General features: G+C 34.5%; 1 protein-coding gene across 1 annotated transcript in view; it reads left to right on the top strand.

Annotated features, from left to right (window-relative positions):
- The first annotated feature begins 2152 nt into the window (after nucleotides 1–2152).
- LOC143236848 (ectonucleotide pyrophosphatase/phosphodiesterase family member 5-like) overlaps nucleotides 2153–18829 on the top strand; it is a 38720-nt gene continuing 22043 nt past the window's right edge. Inside the window, exons 1-2 of the mRNA XM_076475466.1 lie at nucleotides 2153–2638; nucleotides 16685–17150. Coding sequence (XP_076331581.1) covers nucleotides 2240–2638; nucleotides 16685–17150 — 865 coding nt within the window. The 5' untranslated portion in view covers nucleotides 2153–2239. The remainder of the gene's footprint in view (nucleotides 2639–16684; nucleotides 17151–18829) is intronic.

Raw genomic sequence — 18829 nt, 5'->3', positions numbered from 1 at the left:
CTGGTTGAAAAAAAAATCATTCGCTATTACATTTGGCAATAATGATAATTATTATATTTATTTATTATTGGTTAGCGTTAGGGTTTAAAGAATCAAGAGGCGACACTGCATGCCGCGCGCCAGCAAAATGTTTTCGCGTGCCATACGTTCGCCATTACTGTTCTAGGGTACTTCATGTTGCAGGTGCTTCAACCCTAGAGTAAGCTCCCCGACTAGTACAGCGGTAAGTCTACGGATTTACAACAATAAAATCAGGGGAATCGAACCCCACAATGGGCTTTGCTAAAAGAAAAAAACACACACATACTCCAAAGTTAAATAAACTGCCATCTTTCATATCTGCTCATGGTGGTCAAGAAAATGTTTACGCTTCTTAGTGGGAAAATCTAATGAAAACCAATACAGGCAGAGAAGTTAAGAATTCAGTTTTGCATAGCTAAACCTAAGATTAAAAGTGCTTTATCGACCCTGTTTCTGATAAGCTAGGTTAAAATATTGTAGACAAAAGCTACATTCATTATAAATTCTATGATAAGTTACGTAAAAGACGTGAAAATCACCACTCTGGACAACTACTATTCGTACATGCATATGCATGCAAATATATATCGCCTCAGAAAACCTGTTTTTAAAAGGGCATACAGTGACCAGAAACGGTGCTCAGCTACGGCAATCCAAGAAATTACTGATATATACCTCTGAGTCAATGTAGTTAGGATTGAACTCAATATAAAACTAGAATGAACATTAAGTTATCAAGTAGTATTCATGGCTAAATGTGTACACTAAAGTATTATTTTTACTTGATTATCAACAGTTAAGACAATCATTAGTCTGAGCAATTAATAATTGAAAAAAATACGCTTTTTTATTTGTTTGTTTAGAATTAAGCACAAAACTACACAATAATCCGTGATGACGAGAAAACCCACTTGTAGAGAAAAATATATTTGTAAAAACGGCTGGTATTGGTAGAGAAAGCTCTATGAAATGTATACTCCTCTATAAAAAGCTTTTTCTACCCATACAGCCGTTTTTACATATGTACAAAACTATACAATAGGCTATCTGTGCTCTGCCCACCACAGGTATCAAAACCCGGTTTTAAGGGGTGTGAGTCCGCAGATATACCATTGTGCCACTGGAAGGCGCCTTTTGTTATATAAGCTACTTGATACTAATGTGCACTATAATATTAGGATTAATATCAAATGCATCGACAGTTGGCAGAAATGAATATAATAGTTAGGGATTAGGAAACACAATAGAATGTACTTTGGAACTTTTGCTTTCTGGACTACCAGGTGATTCTCTCCGTGGCAAAAATTTAAATGTTTCTCAAAAATCGTTCTTTTAAGCTAAAAGATCATCAAGAGCTTTATGGAAAATATTAATCAAATCGTTGTTTGATATTTTTGAGGCTGGAATAACTTTAACATACGTAGTGGTTGGCTTGCATTTTTGCTTGACAGTTTATTAATATATTATATAATGACAGAATGAATACTTAATCCTAAATTGTGATGAGTTTAATTGAAAAGTCTTAGTTCAGCTAAACTTGTCTTTATTCAGGTATTTTTTTTAAAACTTTTGTTGTGGTATTTTTCACTTATTGAGTGTTCTTGGGAACAAAATATTGGCAGTCGTGAACTTACATACTACAATGGCCATTTCACAGAGCTTACATTTACTCAGGTTTATTTCTTTGTAATTGTTTCTTTGATATATGGGCTTAAATCGTAACTTTTAAAGTCAAGTCCAGTTGTCTAAAGTTCTCTTTGGGAATTAATTTTCGGAATTAAAAAATACACTTGAAATGGTTCCCCGGTGGGATAGCGGTAAGTCTACGGATAAAAAACGCTACATTCAGAGGTTCGAATCCCCTCGGTGGACAGCAGATAATCCGATGCGGCTTTACTATGACACACATACAAACATCTGAAATGCTATTTTTGCTCTCTTCTAATTTTGAATTATAAATGGGCAAATTAAGAGGAACATGTAAGATAACAACCTCTGCAATTAATGTTATTTTATCACAAATTTGGTTTTTAATGCTTTACCTGCTTTCAACGTTGGCTTGCAACTTTTAAAAGTAATATTATACTTAGTTTGCTTTTTTCCAGGAAGGTAGCGCAAAATACTGAGATTGCAGTGTATGAGTTTTAGGAGTATGACAGTCAGGTTTGATATTATTCATTTTATGTTGTATTGCGAAGTTAACTAATTGTTGTATATAATGTTCGTTTTCAGTTTTGTTCGTATTCTAAAAGTGAGTTCTTATACATTTCACTTATTGTGGATTCTACGTTTTTTAACAGTGTCCAAAAGTTCATCAATTTATCCGAAACTTTTAGTAATTTCATTCGATGGATTTAGACATGATTATCTAAACCTTGTTTCAACACCAAACTTGCATCGTTTGATGAGTGAAGGAGTTCATGCTCCTCGGATGAAAAATGCTTTCGTAACAAAAACATTGCCGAATCATTATACAATTTTAACTGGATTATTCGAAGAATCTCATGGTATTGTTGCGAATGAAATGTATGATCCGTTACTTAATGCCACTTTTGATTTAAACAAAGATATGACAAATTCCAAGTGGTGGGATAATGGGTATATTACACCAGTTTGGGTAAGTGTAAGTTTTTAATGTTAGGTTTCATTGAAATTTAGAAAAAGAAAAAAGTAAAGAAAAATTCACTTAAAGTTTCATTTTAAACAGTTGTATTTTGGGATAACTTTGTTGTTAAAACAAAACCATATATATATATAAACATTACAATATCATTTACTAGACTTTCCATCAAATACAGTTAGTAATTGTTAGCAGTTAAATTTATATTAACCCTCTACTTTCTTCATTTCAATTGTTTCTGAAGTAATTTATACCTCAGCAGAGGTATTTTTTTTAAAAAACAGCCTCTTATGTGGTACCCTGCAAATTGGATTTTGAAAATCTCAATATACCAAATCACGCCTTTCTGATTATCAACATATGCCAGTGATATAGATAAGATATGCATACAAGCAAGTACACATGCATTAGAAATTAAAAATTGTGGACATGTTATCAGTATTAGTAAGCACGTACATTATTATGTGTGTGTGTGTACATGTATATGTATTTGTCATTTTCAAAGAAACAAAAACCTGTATGTGTAATAAAACAAAGAGAAAGTATAGAAGCATATTTTCACCATAAAGTGGTTGATGAGGTGTAAATTGTTTACAATCTGGCAATTCCTGTAGTTTTTAGCTATATTTGAATTGAAAGCTATTAATGTAATTTAATTAGCATCAACAAAATGCTTGCTATGTTGAATTTATGCTGTAATTTTTCTGGTTGATACTGATGTGAGGTTAGCTACTTATTCCCTGTTTGACATGTCAAACAAATAACTTATTACACAAGTTATAGTCAGACATATCTGTATATGCAGTGGTGTACACTTGAATGTGAACAGGGTCCTCTATGGGAACATTAAGTTTTAACAAAGAAATTTGTTTTATCCCAGCCTTTTATAGTTTCTGGATACCATAAGATCAGTTAACTAGATGCATTTCCCATACACCCTAAAATATTAAATATGCCACACACCAATAATTATTGTTTTCAGTGATGTCTTTATTTTTCACTGTAAATATGAACTGTGTGTGAACTTTGGGATATGTACGTTACTGATATATGTCACAAATATATGGCTTTAGTTCTGGCACATCTGGTTTCTGGATACCATATAACAAAATTATGAAATGTAGACCAAAAGTTTTGGTTTTTGATGGTATTTTTGAAGATTTAAAAATATGATTGATTAATGTAAATTTGGGCAACCCAGAATTTAACTGTTTTTGTTTTTGGACATCAACACAGTTAGTTTATTAACCATAAACAGTACCTGGATATCTAGTCATAAAACTGTTTTAGTGCAGTTTTATCCTCAGAATGGCCCTTGTGATCTAAAGATGCTAACTAAAACCTTTATTGGATATGTATTACCCCCCCCCCCTTTCCTCTATAAACAACAAAAGGAACAGAACTGTGAGTTTAGTGCCTACATCTGTGATCACCAAGTACATGAATACACTGTGTTTATTGGATATTTTTCTCAAGTATTCAGTGATAGACTATTGTCTTAACTCGCAAAAAAGTAAGTGTGTTTATTTGAGGAACAAGATCTAGATAACATGCCAACAGTATGGATGTTATCTAGGGTTGCATATCACATCGTAGAAGTTCATATGGTACTTATCTAGACATATGTTATGTATCTAGATAGAGAAGTTTTACTAACAGTTTGTTACAAAATTTGACAGTCTTGTTTGTAGTTTATTACTTTTATTACCAACATTGTCTTATTTATGCACTTTACATTTGACAGTGCTTTTCCAAATTCTCAGGTTTGATCAACTAACTGCCAGCTGGAAAGAGAAATAAAGTTAATACCTGTATCTATTTTGTTATTGTTAATTTTTTCTGTTACTTTGCATGTAATATTTTTGATAAAAGAAATTAAGACATGTACTACTCAATACTCCTTTTTCTTTATTGAATCATTATCACTGTTTAACAAAAATACTTTATTTGTAATTTTATTTTGTTTTTTGTGCAAAGTAATTATAATATTTAATGAAAGCATCCCAAATTTCATGAAGATGCATGAATTGTTTCAAATTATGTATCAATACAATTGTATCATGGCTTCACAATACACTACTTGTATCATATCTCTTTATTGCCACATCTTTCATACTTTCAGCCAATAATAAACAGTTTAATATTGGTATAATAACAATACATCAAATTATTTTACATAACTTTGAAATGAAAACTTCTCTGTAAGCCAGAACAAATTACTTTCCATATACACACACTCTACAATATGATGAGAAGCTCATACTGAGAACAGATGGAGGAAACTGCTTTTATGCTTGTCATTGCCCTAACTTCAGTGTTTCAAGAGGTGTAGGCCACACTTACCCTTTTCTCTTACTCCACCCATTTTTTTCATCATGTGACATTGGGCTAAATAGTGTTTTCTTTCCCATTTACAACTTAGTATTAAAAAATCATATGCTACATACTTCAGTCTCTAAAATCCTGCTTAGCAAACTGGCCTGCTTGTTATCTCATTGCTGAATGATGAATGGTATAAATCTAATATCTGGATAACAGGTTACACTTGCACATGGTTGCATACAGTCAACTCTGTAAACATTGTCATATATACAATGTGTATTTTTTATTGCTTTTGTACCATGAAAATTCTTCACAGTACTCATGTGGCACATGAAGCAAATGTGAGGTGGGAGTTGTCTTTTAGTGTAAGATATCACAGTAGCCTTAAGTGGAAGAAGTCTATCATTGCCAAGTATCTTTTGTCCTTTATGTCACTACAAGAAATATTGAAGGTTTGTAACAGAATTTATTTGGAAGAAATCACCCAGTAATTTATTTCAGAGAAATTTCAAAGTGTATTTACAAGCAATTTAATTGCTTGTTTAAGTAGTAGTTTTTCATTGCAATTCCAAACAAAGAAATCATAGTTGTAACATCTTGTATCAACTTATTTGTTACTACAATTCTCATCCATCATGTGCAATGTATGTTTCAAAAAAATTTGAAGTGTTTTAATCATGACTTAGCCTAAGCCTTCATGACTAGTGGTTGGGAATTCAGTCATGATATGGAGGATGGTTGGATAAAGAGCTGGAATGACTACTGAAAGCTTGTTGTATTTCTTCTGTTTGTTTAACTGATAGAATGATAGGTTTTAATATTAAGAAATAAGAAGCGACATCAGTCTTAAGACAGCTTGATGGGCTTAGGCCTAAATAGATTATAAACCTGCAGTATTAATTTATATAGTACCCATGGAGTACTACAAACACCACTGATATTCGCTTTCAGTTCTTTGATTAATATAGTATGGAAACACCATTAGTAAATTGGTAATCATCATAAAGTATATCATTAAAGTAGGACAGTCACAAATGTAGTTCTTAGTGGACAAGGAGATGATCAGAGGTACAGGACAAATGACCAAAGAGGCAACTTTGAAAGTTTTAGTAGAAAAGGGCTTATCACTAACAAAATGTATTAATAGTACATCATATTACACTCAGGCTTTGCAGGAAAGACCAAGTGCTTTCTTACAAGAAGACATAGGAATCATCATCATGATATATTATCAAGACTGCCATTTGGCTTTGGCATGTAGGGATGCCTTTTAGTGTGCTAAAAGATGGAAAAGGTATCAGAAGGATTATATGCCTTGTACAAGTACTTGGATTTAAGTTAAAAGATTTCATATATCTTTGAAGAACCAAAAATGAAATTCTTAAAAAACTTTATTCAAGATACATCTGTTATTCAATTAAGTGAGAGAGAAAAGATGAGTTATCAAATGAGACCTTCAGATTACGTACTTCTGTAGGTTACGAGTAATGTAGATATATGGCCATAAAATAAGAATAATGCAGAACATATCTCAAATTTCACTCATTTTTTCTCCTCAGTGTGGATTCCTGTACATGGTGGGGGTTCCATGTTTGGCATGTGTGGCAACCTGTGAAGGGGAGGAGAGGATCCTGGTGGTTGAGGGATCCAACCCTAACACACCACTTTGGCCTTGAATTCCTGTAGACGGGCAGCCTCCCATGTGGTGGCCCCCCATGAATCAGTCAGCTAGTCCACTTGGGCTAGGGTCAACCAAATACCAGTGTTTGATGTTCTCAACAGGTGTTGTGGACATTGTATCTGATGCTGGTGTTTGGTATAGTGCTCACTAAACCCTGGCATTGCTGCAGTGTCCTTGCTTGACATTGTAGTTTGCCCCTCGTAGGGCTACATGGTGGGTGGGGTCAGTGGGCACTGAAATATTCTTTTTTTATTATTATGGATCCTTCAAATAAAAACTCAGATAGTGAAAAACATCACAGGTAAACAACCATATCTTGAAGATTCTGAGCAACAATCTTCAACATCTCTAACACCTGCTGTACCTCATTTTCTTATCCTACATTCTCTTTCAGACAAACCTTTAGGTCAAATGCCTCCCTATTCATTCAGAATGGACTAGAGGGACTTGCTGGCTCACTGAAGTCAGTAAAGAAGCTTTGATCTGGTGACATATTGGTGGAAACATTCAGGCATTTCCTTCTTCCACCCCAAGATGCAAAATGATCATTCGTTCATGTTCTCAGTCACTGGAATCCTCTTCCAACAGCAAAGACCTGCCCAATTGATCCAGGGCAGGATCCAATGAGGTCAATAGATTTCCCTCAAATGAAGACTGTAAAGAAAAAAGGCATGGTTGTAAACAGAAGGGTTCTCCACCCAATTCACCTACATGTAAATAAAAATGGCCACCTTGATACAATGTAACTTTCAAGGTTTATATTCTAATCTGAATAACATCAAAACACTGATTGCTTCCTACCATCCTGTATGTCTTTCCTAACAGGAAACATTTCTGAAACTTGCGGATACAGTCATCTTTTGGTGGTTTTCTTTGTACAAAAAGTGACATGCTGTGTGATGGATGAGTGCATGGAGGGGTGGTACTGTTGGTTGATCAGCATGTGCTTATCTTGTCTTTGCCACTCGACACACTCTTGGAAGCTATAGCCATCCATGTTTCCTTGTATTGTACCATCACTGTTTGTTCTCTCTACTTGTTGCCTGGAGAGACCTATGGCCTTGATGCTCTCATTGAACAGTTGCCATCTCACTTTTTAATCCTGGAGGACTTTAATAGACATCATCCTCTCTGGGGAAGTTCTGATATTGATGGGAGAGGTTGCTCCTTAGAGCGTATGCTCTCTGATCACAACCTTTCTCTTTTCAGTGGTGGTTCTTAGTTATTTTCATGCATCTAGTCTGTCCTTTACTCTTATTGATTTCTTAATTTGCTCCCCTTCATTATTCTTCAACTTTTCATGGTGGGTTGACAATAACCCTTGAGTTAGTGATCATTTTCCAATAGTTTTGAGAGATACTGGCCATGTTCAGTGTCACCAGATCCACATGTCCTGGTGAAAGTTGAATCAAGCAAACTGGCCTTCTTTCACTACTCTCACAGAACTTGATCCCACCATCAATAGCCCAGCATGACAAGGTGGGTTAAGGCGTTCGACTCATAATCTGAGGGTTGTGGGTTTGAATCCCCATTGCACCAAATATGCTCGCCCTTTCAGCAATTGGGGCATTATTATGTGATGGTCAATCCCACTATTCATTGGTAAAAGAGTAGACCAAGAGTTGGCAGTGGGTGGTGATGACTAGCTGCCTTCCTTCTAGTCTTACACTACAAAATTAGGGACGGCTGTTGCAGATAACCCTTGTGTAGCTTTGTGCAAAATTCAAAAACAAACAAAACAAACCATCAATAAACGACTGTGTGGCAGCAGTAACTGACTGTATTATACAGGCATCTACTTGATGTATTCCTAAAACCTCAACATGTTTTCCACGATATCCTCTTCTATGGTGGAATCCTACCTGCCACATGGCATGGAAGGCTCAAAAACAGGTCATAATCTTGCACTGCATTGCTTTCCTGCAGGCCCGTGCACATGCTCAATGGGTAAGATGTCAAAGCCAGAAGGAATCTTGGATGAAGTTCACAACCAACATATCTTCTACCACCAGTTCTAAAGTCATATGGGACAAGATACAAAAGGTCAGTGGGCAATATAATTCTGTCCCCCTTTTGATCTTATTCTTTGGTGGCCAGGAAGTAGATGATACCTGGTGCATCGCTGATACTCTAGCTTTTGCTGGGTAACTAGCACTTCCGTTTTTTTTCCACCTTCTCAGCCATCAAGACTCGGGAAGAGTGATCACCTTTTTCCTTTTAAGCTGATTGTCTCTATGATTATAATCGTTTCTTTACACTTGTGGAATTCAAACTGTCCCTTCATCAGTCTGGCAGTATGTCGGTTGGACCTGATGATGTACACTATGAAATGCTGTGCCATCTGTCTCCTGCTTCTCTTGCTATTCTGATTGTTTTTAATGAGATCTGGCAGGAGAAATAATGTTTTTCCTGATGCTTGGTGCCAGGCTATTGTCTCACTTTTCTCTAAGCCTGGGAAGGATCCCAAGATTCCTTTAAACAACCGTCCAGTTGCTTTGACGAGCTGTCTCTGTAAGACCTCAGAGAGGATGGTTAATGCTCGTTTTGTTTGGTTCCTCGAATCAAACAACCTTCTCTTGCCACAAAGTGTGGGTTCCAATGATAGCGATCCTCTGTGGACCACCTGATTCAACTAAAAAAATCAATCAGAGAAGCCTTTTTTCTGATGACAACATCTTGTATCGGTATTCTTTGACATTGAGAAGGCTTATGATACAACATGGAGGTATGGCATTTTGCAAGACCTCCATATATATGGGTTACGTGGCCATTTGCCCATTTTTATTAAAAAAGTTGTCAATGGACAAGAGATTCCATGTTCTTGTTGGTACGACACTTTCCTGTTCTTTTTTACAGGAACTTGAAGTCCCTCAGGGCTGTGTTTTGAGTGTCACACTTATCAATGAGTGTGACAAAGATTAATATAAAGATTAGTGCCATCACTGAACAACTCCCTCTCACTTTGTGATGATGAGAAAACCCACTTGTAGAGAAAATTGTATATGTATAGTTCTTTCTCTACCCATCCCAGCCATTTTACATATATAACTTCTTACTGTTTCAAATGGGCTCTATGTTGATGACTTTCACATTTCATGTCAGTCATCGAACATAAGGTATATTGAGTGGCAGCTACAGACTGCCTTCAGTCATTTACAGAAGTGGACCACAGCAAGTGTCTTTAACTTCTCTCTTTCTAAAACTGTTTGCATGCTCTTTTGGCAGCAATGGAGTATTCACACTGATTCTGAATTCCGTATTGATGAAGTTCTGCTGTCTGTGGCTCCTGAGACAAAGTTTTTGGGACTTATCTTTCACTGTAAGCTGACCTTTATATCATAAATCAAGCAGCTACAGGTCAAATGTACAAGAGCACTGAACATCCTCCATGTCGTCTCTTCCACCGCTTGAGGAAGTGATCGATGTTCTATGCTATGGATCAAAACTCCACTATGGATCACTGGTCTATGGCTCTACCAGGACTTTGGCCTTAAAGATGCTGGACCCCATTCATCATCAAGGACTTTGGCTCTGCGCTGGGGCTTTTCGCACTTCCCCAGTTTAAAGTCTATACATAGTCTCATGAACCTTCTTTTCTACTCTGCCATTTGCAACTGTCTTTACTATATGCTTTGAAACTTTATTCCTTACCAAAGCATCTCATCTGGGGTTGTGCTTTCCTTCCTCGGTGGGCCATACATTTTCAGAACAGATGATCTGTCATTGCTCTTTTTGGCCTTTGTATCCAGGTGCAGTCAGATGAATTGGGTCTGTTCTTGGATAACATTGCTGTATCCATTGGTCAGCCCATCCCACCATGGCTTCTTACAGTCCTTAAATGTGACCTATCTTTAAATCATCTGAGAGAAGCAGACACTCTTCATTGGAAATATTGTTTGTTATTCACTGAACATCTTTCAAATCATCCTTCCATTCCTATTTATACAGATAGTTCAAAATCAGATGACTGTGTGGACTCTGCCATGGTTTGTTGTGGTTTGGTGGTTGTGCATAGAATCCCCTGTATAGTTTGTGTTCACTGTTGAACTGTACACCATTTCTCTTGCCCTGGATCACAAAGAAGTTAAGCAGTACTTAAACTGTACTACATATACTGACTCGCTTAGTTCTCTACTGACCCTGGAATCACTTCACATTAGTTCACACCCTGTTCTTGCTGATATTTAAAATTGGCCCATTTCTATTTAACATCTACTTCTATCCAGTTTTTCTGGTATTCGAGGGAATGAGCTCACTGACACTGCGGCTAAATCTATCTGCTCTGGCACTATCACTGCTGTGCTTGTTCCATACATGGACTATAGTCCTGTATTCAATGCTTGGCTCCATGCCAGTTGGCAGTCGACCTAGAGTGAGCAATGTGAAAATAAACTTTTCTCAATAAAACCCTCTGTTGGACTTTGACAGTCTTGCTTCTGTAAGAATCGGAAAGAGGAAGTTGTTCTAACTAGACTATGCATTGGTCACAGTTTTCAAACTCATTATATTGTTTTATCTGGGACTGATGTACCAATGTGTTGTCTGTGTAACACTCAGGTTGCAATAAGCAACATTTTACTGTCTTGCCATTGTTATGACTCTCAACTACAGCATCATTGAAAACTTTCTGTCCAAAGGTTAATCCATAACGTTAGTGTTATTGGTGATGGTGGCACTGTACACCTTGGAAATGTTTTTAGTTTTTTAAAGGCCATTTATCTTTTCAATACTATTTAAGTTTTTAATTTACACATTAGACCTTTTTTAGCATGATTCCCTATAAGAATCAAAGTCTATCTAGTTTGATTTGAAATTAGAAAATGGCCGTAATGTCAAATAACTTGAAACCGGGACTGGAAAGGCCAACTTCACATGACTAACACTGATGTTTTAACTACCTGTCAGTCATTCTGGTGAGTTATAATTAAGATTTTGCTGCAAGTCATTTGAAACATTTATTGCTTTACTTTCTGATAATGGCCATAATGTCAAGCATTTCAGAATCAGGACTGGAAAGGCCAACTTCAAGTGACAGATGGTGGTTTTTGAACGTACCTGTTAGTCTTTCTGGGGAGTTATGATAATTACAATTATGCTACAGAAAGTCCTTTAGAACTTGTATTACTGTAGTTTTTATCTTACTGCTGTGGACTAGATATAAACATTGGTTTTAATGCTATTTACTTATTTTTTTAACTTTGTAATGTTTTACCTTAATTTCCTTTTATGAATTTTACTAAATTTCCTTTAATTTTAACTTTTTCCCAGAGTTTTGGCACAGATAGTTAAGCTGCTTTGTGTCATAAAACACCCAACCAACCTTTCACTATAAGCTATAAAAGAAAGTTATATTGATGCACATCTGGTATTCTTAATCTCAAATTATAACCTTAAATACCTCAGTTGTTCTCCTAGTAGATTGCCCATCAAGCTCAGACTGAAAGGACTTATTTTTAGCCTGATTGTTTATTGGATTACCCTGTGGTTTATTACATTAAACTTATCAATTATTCTCTGTTAGACTTGGATAGTTGGAATAACTAAAAACCATAACAGTGAGAAGTATTATTTCATATTAACTGATTTTATGATATCTCATTGATTAAGCTGAACAACCTTGAATGAATCAAAAATAGTAATGAGGAATCATAATGACATTATTCCAGTTATTTAGATAGAATATTCAAAAACTATTTCCAGTACAATATTTTACCTCCTCTCACATAACTTTTCTTGTCCATTGCTGCATTTATATAAATTAGCCTTGAAATTCTCACCTACCCCATGTGTCTTCATGTTTCAGTTGCATCATAGCATGCAAATAACATCATATCCTCATCACATTGGGCTCAAAAGAATTGCTTGTTTCATGCATTCCTGGCATGTTATTCCATATTTAGATGTAAAAAATTAGTGTCATGTATAATAGAATCAGGTTTAACCCTAATACTGTTTGAATCTAGATAGTTTTGTGTATTTATGTGTGATCTCAGATTTTATATTGCTTGCACAGCTTCCTTCCATGGTTCACATTCCTGTTTATTTATCCATTGGAACCCTTCCTCTCTGAGTGATGTTTTGCTACCCACCCTTACAGGTTCCATGTGCCACCAACTTGTCAGGCTGGCATATTTCTTTTTATCTTTTGGTTTATGGGAGTCATTACATCAAATTAAAAATCATAACTTTCTCTGGCTGCCCATCTACATTATCATTTAAGGGAAGTTGTTAAGGTTGGCAAGTGGACTACACCCAACAAATACATCTGTCATTAGACCTATTGGGTGGTTGTTCCATTCTCAATTGTAAGTTGATGCATTTATTTATTTATATTTTTTTTACAGAGTCACTCTTTTATATTTGATCCCATTCTGTGGTGAGTGATGTCTGTCCAGGTATACTTATTCTTAGATACCCACTGTATGGCCAGTAATGTCAATAATGCCCACCGTGTTTTGAGTTTTAAATGTATTCATCTTGGACCATATGCTCATGGGCTGGCATGAGTAAAGCAGAAAAAGGAAATTGCTGCCCATCCCTACCACTTCCACTTCTTTGATTGCATAAATCAGGAATAATCTTCTTTTCAAAATAGGTTTTATGGTTACCCATTATTTCTGGTTTTATGGTTACCCATTATTTCTCTGATGCTGTCCTCCAGACTCTCCAATACATCATTCCCCCTCTTTCTCAGTGGAGTATGGGGAGTCCTTACCACCTTATATCCACTATGATGGTCGACAATGAAGGCTTCCTTCTGAGTGTGTACAATCCCACTTTGTTGAGAGTAGGATGATATTGTTCTGTCTGTGTGTATAGTGTAGCTATCCTCATATTGCAGACCTAATATACAGTGTTCAGAAAGTCACTGTGCACTTATATATTTATTAACAGACATGTTTCAATATAGAATACAGGAGGTAAATATGAATGACAATTATAAACAATGTTGAAAGTGACCCCTGTTGGCATTAATACATGCCTGGATCCTTCTTATTTTGTTTCTAAACACCGTTATCAGTTGCTGGCTTGAAATAGACTGAATAAAATATGATTACAAAACTGCACAGTGACTCTCCGAACACCCTGTACAATTCTAGATGCTGTATAGTTTTTACCAGATTTTTCTGTCACATGCAGTTCATCCTTCTGGTTAGGAACCCTTCTTCCTACCTTCACCTATGTCAGTTCCAGAGTGCTGGTGTTGTATGGAACTGTACCAATAAACATAAGTCCTCACTGTGAGTGGGATGGGACCCTCTTCTTACTGCAGACTATAAAATACATTTCCAATACTACATGGACTGTATATGACCTTTCATGTTGCATTTCAACCTTCCTACCATCATCCAAGTATCATTTCCTGGGGATAGAGATTTTGATCATGTTGAATATGCATGCATGATGACTTGTATTTCTTAAAACAAAAGTTTTTCTATCCTTCTGGCTCCTGAGTCTGAGGTGGATGGTGGAGGACCTTCTTCCTACTATGGATTAATTGATCCAATCTTGGTACCCCTTGTTTTGGACTGGAATTGACCTCCTGATTATAGTCTCAAACACCCTAACCACTCTACACCACAGGCATATCTGGATACTGTTGGTTGAGGACCCTCCTTCTACTGTGGAATGGGTGATTCTTTCTTGAATATGCTGGTTTTGGACTGCAGTTGACCTCCTATTTGCAGCTCCAATAAAGATGATTGAGTATTCTCCTCCTTTTGTGAATGGGGATGCTCCATCCTTGGTTTTGCTGGTTTTGGACTGGAGTTGACCTACCAACTACAATCTGACATGTATCATCTACCTTTTACCCTTGCACATATATTTTAATATGTCCTGCCTTGCTGTCAACTTAGTGACAGATTAATTCATTGATTCTGTATTTATTGCTAAGTTGTATGGAATCTCTCTCGCCCTGAATTATATAAAACTGAGCATCATACTAATAGTGTTATCTATACTGGTTTGCTTAGCTTGTTGAAAGTTTTGGAATTACCTAACATCTGTTTTAAGCATTCCTCTTGGACAATCAAAAATGATCAGCCATTTTTTTTATATCTACTTTTATTATGTCCAAGATGTTATTAACAGTGAAGGTACCCAAATGAAAAAGCAATGCAATAAAACATTTATAAGTAAAACATTAACTGTACTGATTGCCAGGTTGACTTTAAGTTTCACTATTAAGTACAAAGCTTGTTTTGATTTTAAGATAATATTGATAATCTAGATTTTTCTGGATCCTTGGGATTTTTGATATGCTAGGGAATGAGCTTAATAACACTGTAGCTACAACAGCCTTAATCCATTCTGTGTATGGATTGCAAATCTGTCATCAATGAAAGATTTTGTGTGAATGATTTATGGTGAGCAATGCCACAAAAAAAAAAAAAAAACTTTCACAGATTAGAAGTTATCATAAATTAATGATTGACCATCTTGTTTTTGTAGTAATTGGAAGAATGTGTCTTGACGAGATTCTGTGTTAACCATAGTCTTTTGATTTATTGTTTCTTCCTAGAGAGTAACCTACCAGTATAGGAGTAATATGAAACTTAAGCACAATAGGCCACATTGTCTTTCATGCACTCTCTATGATCAGTGTTGGATCTAGCATGATTTTAGACATATCTAAACTTGTAATGTCCTTCTGACATCAGACTGAAACTTACTGGTATTGGAAATGATGACACACTCCAAACTGATCATGCTTTTAGTTATTTATAGACTGTAAACCTTTTCAATGTATTTAAAGTTCAAACTCTTTTTCCAGAAAAAAAAAACATATGCAAATTAAAAGATAAAAATTAAAATTTTATAAAAAAATTTATAAAGCAAAGTAGAGATCATTATATGCTTAATCTAGCTAGTTGTACTAATATAGAAAGTTTTGATTTTGCAAGGAGTATTGAAACAAGATAATTAAAACTACAAAACTAAATTACTGAAAATTGAAAAAAAAATGTATGCCTACTTTGGTTCAGACTAACATAATTACAGTGATTTGACAAAAAAGGGATAACAATTTTTCAGTTTTAAGTAACTCATTTATTGCAGTCTTTTTGTAGTATTAAAACTTTTTATATTGCTATAGCTAGCTAGGTTACACATATTGGTCCCTACTTGTCTTTATAAAATTAAATTTTTCTTTTATTATATTAGTTTGTTTCCTTTTTATTAGCTATAGTTTGGTGTGTCACCAATACCAAATGTGGAACTTTACTATTCATCAGGATCTCTTTGAACCTACCCTAAAATCTAATTATATGCTCAATGTAGCACATTGTCAATTTATTTATATACTAGTATCTTTTCCCATACAAGACAAGAAACATTGGGATGCTAGACATCAGAGTGATAGTTTTTTTCTCTACACTTGTCTGGAAAAGTCACTTACTAAGATGAAAATTTGTTGAAATAGTGATATTTTGATTCACTCTATAAACACACACACACACACACACACACACACACATATATATATATATATATATATATATAGCAAATTAGATCAGTTTATAAGTACAATAAGCTTTTGTTTTGCTCAGCCAATACTATTAAATAGTCATTATTATTTTGAGACATTTTTAAAGGTATTTTTAAATAGGCAGTTTTAATGGCCACCATTTTGTATCATTATGATCTTGACTATTAAGTACTACTGTACTTAATGATATATATTTCATTCATTACACTTACAATTTTTAAATTAAACTAAGATTAAAAATGTTTTGCACTGTTAGCAGTAACTTCTTTGCTAAAAGAAAATACAGAACATCAATTTCAACATATACACATGCAAAAAACTGCTGTTCCTGTGTGTAACAAATAGGGGTGAAAGTTAAGAAATTTGATACTTTTGTGTCAGTAGTTATATATGCTGATATATACATTTTAGCTTGCTTACATTTAAAAATGTTTGTAGTGTTCAAATTGTTTTTAAATGTATATATATATATAAGAAAACTTAATTTTTTTTAAACAAACTTTATTAGTTCTCTAATAGTGAAAAAGCTTTGTTTTACTTTACACTGTAGCTAGCAAATCAGTTGGAAGACAGTGCTCGTCTGAGTGGTGGAATGATGTGGCCGGGATCTTATGCAGTGATTCGTGACATGACACCATTTTATCATGTTTCTTATAATACAAGCATCTCTTGGAAACAGCGGATAAACATTGTGATGTCCTGGTTAACTAGCCAAACTTATCCAGCCAATTGTGTGTTTCTGTATTTTGAAGAACCAGATATCACTGGCCACATATATGGACCTAATTCCCAGCAGATTAAAAAAAAGATACAACTAGTAGATAACATTATTGGTTATTTAATTGAAAAACTTGAGGATGCTAACCTGTATGATGTCATTAACCTAATTGTGTTAAGTGATCATGGAATGGTTAATGTACCTGAACAGAATGTGATTGAAATTGATTCAATTTTAGATTCAACACTCTATAAAAAATATGGAGGATCACCAGTATGGAACATTAGGCCTGTTGACGGTAAGCTATTATGTGCGTATCCACAGTTAAGCTTTAAGTTTTAAAATTGTTGTTATTAAACAATCTTCCAAATTTGATTAGTATTTCTGTCAAAGTTATTATGATGTTTCTGCAACAATTTGCACTGTCAGAGAAATTTTCTTTTGAAACAGAAATAGCTTATTACTATTAAAAGTAATATGTTATTGTGAACTTGAATTTTTCTTTGTTTATCAATACCTGTTAAGTTAATGATTTTGTATTGTTGTTAATGCAGCTGTATGTAGATAAAAAATGTGTGTAGTTTGTTTTTTCCTATGGTAAGGATGTTAATATGCTGAAAAAGTGCAGTGCAGTCTACAGTAGCTACTGTAGTAATAATGTTAGGTTAATTCCATTATAAACCTAAAACAAGACAAAAACATAAAAATTCTGAAAACAGATAAAGGAAATGCTATAGTCATAATGAACAGGAATGAATACATCCAAAAAATGAAGAACATTCTAACAAACAAATTTAAACCAATACACACAAATCCAACAAAGACACACGAAAAGCAAATAAACAAAATACTACTAAAAATGAAAAAAGCCAATGTCAGGTACACAAACAAATAGATACTTATGATTTTGGGTCTTATTTTTTTCTGAATTATGAACTAGTTAAAGGTGGCATGAAACTGGTAGAGTATAAAATGTCAAATAATTTGCTTATTGGTGATCTGCTTGAGATGTTGGGTAAAGAAAGTTTACATTTAAAACTTGAATTTCCAAGGTACATGTAACAAATAAAACAAGTGTGTTTTTGTCAGAGTTAAAAACAGTTGAAATATTTTGTTTATTGATAAGATGTATACTTTTACTTTAATTTGAACATCAGTTGAATTGATCTGTGCATGTGAAAAAGTCAACCAGTGGCAGCATTTTCCTTTTGGAGATATTATAGATTTCTTGCATGCCTATACTTCCTTATTCTGAAAGAAATGTGTAACAGTTCAGCATCCTTAGCTTTTAATGAAAAAAATTATGATAATTTAAATGTAATGATTTTATAAAATATGTTAATTTTAAGTAATCCAGCAACAATTAGGCTTATAAATAAATAATATTTTGTTCTACAAAGTTTAGGGGAATGGATAGCTTTTCATGGTCTTAGAATAAAAGTAGACTTCAAACCTTCTTCCATAACATGGCCATAAAAATATGAAAAGTGATTTTACACATTTTAAGGTGTTACTCTTTCATTTTTGTTAATTATTATTTTTATATTTTACATATTTGTGCTTACATTGAACCCTCTTTTCAGTTTCTCTATGAAATGCTTGCTTGCTTCCAGTAATTAGTTAATTTGAACACTAATTTTTGAGGCAGAATAGAGTAACTGACAGTGATTATGTGGTCATATTTTTGTTTGAAATAGCTGTAAGACATAATCACTGATAAATCATTTTCTTGCAATATGTAAGCATGTTGATTAGATGTTTATCAGCAGTCACTTCTCAGTTTCGATACTCATGGTGAGCACAGCACATATACATCTTTGTGTAGCTTTGTGCTTAAAAACAAACAGTCAACAGCAAAACATAATCACCTGTTGAATTGTATATTTATCTGGTAGAAAATAAAGGTATAAAAGAGTAAAACAGCCAGCCATTCAGGAGAATAGGGTTCAATAAATATATTATGTAAACTACTCATTA

Source organism: Tachypleus tridentatus, chromosome 13, assembly GCF_004210375.1.
Source record: "Tachypleus tridentatus isolate NWPU-2018 chromosome 13, ASM421037v1, whole genome shotgun sequence".
NCBI classification, from domain to species: domain Eukaryota; kingdom Metazoa; phylum Arthropoda; class Merostomata; order Xiphosura; family Limulidae; genus Tachypleus; species Tachypleus tridentatus.
The sequence above is the reverse complement of the archived record's forward strand: the minus strand, read 5'-3'. Positions and strand labels throughout refer to the sequence as shown.